Source organism: Myotis brandtii, unplaced genomic scaffold (assembly GCF_000412655.1).
Source record: "Myotis brandtii unplaced genomic scaffold, ASM41265v1 scaffold691, whole genome shotgun sequence".
Taxonomy (NCBI): Eukaryota; Metazoa; Chordata; class Mammalia; order Chiroptera; family Vespertilionidae; genus Myotis; species Myotis brandtii.
The window spans coordinates 602886-603607 of record NW_005370704.1 but is presented as its reverse complement, the minus strand read 5'-3'; the positions used below and the strand labels follow the sequence as shown (position 1 = coordinate 603607).

General features: G+C 69.7%; 1 protein-coding gene across 1 annotated transcript in view; it reads left to right on the top strand.

The window, feature by feature from the left end:
* Positions 1-722, top strand: part of ABCA2 (ATP-binding cassette, sub-family A (ABC1), member 2) — a 3335-nt gene that overhangs the window by 150 nt on the left and 2463 nt on the right. Inside the window, exons 2-3 of the mRNA XM_014529677.1 lie at positions 9-190; positions 370-720. Of these exons, the coding sequence (XP_014385163.1) occupies positions 9-190; positions 370-720 (533 nt within the window). The remainder of the gene's footprint in view (positions 1-8; positions 191-369; positions 721-722) is intronic.

Below are 722 nucleotides of genomic sequence, written 5' to 3'. Positions count from 1 at the left end.
TCTGGTAGCTTGGCCACGAGCCGGTCCACCTGGCCCTCAGCCCCGTCCTTCTGCCCGTCCAGTGTCCTCCTTCTCTCTGGACTCGGTGGCCCGGGACCCACAGGAGCTGTGCCGTTTTCTGACGCAGAACCTGTCCCTGCCCAACAGCACAGCCCACGCCCTGCTGGCCGCCCAGGTGGACGTGCCCGAGGTGAGGCGGGGGAGCCTGGCAGCGAGCACGTGTCTGCTCGTGGGGGCAGCTCCGGGCCTCGTGCTCTGCTCTGCTCTGCCCTCCCCTGGTGGCAGGGCTGGGGTAGGGGACGTGCTGGGCTCAGAGGTGGCCCTGGGCCTGGCTAGAGACCCCAGCCTGAGCCGTGCCCACACCCCCAGGTCTACCGCCTGCTTTTTGTCCCTGCGCCCGCCCTGGACGTGGAGTCAGTCCTCCCCCGGGGTCCGGAGCCGTGGGGCCGCCTGCAGACCAGCTCCCTGTCCCGGTTGGAGGTGAGGGGCTGTCGGTGGGAGGAGGGGCTGCTGCCTGCCGCTGGGTGGGTGTTTCTGCCCGGTGGGTGCAGGAGGGGCCTGCGGTTGTGGCTGGCACGGGAGGGGGAAGGCAAGATGGTGATGTGTATCTGCCCTGCCCACTGGAGAACCTGTGAGCTCAGACCTGGCACAGTGGGTGGGCAGCGAGGCCTGAGGCCGGCTTGGGCCAGGCCTTGGTTCCTCTTGGTGGGGCTCCTCCCAGC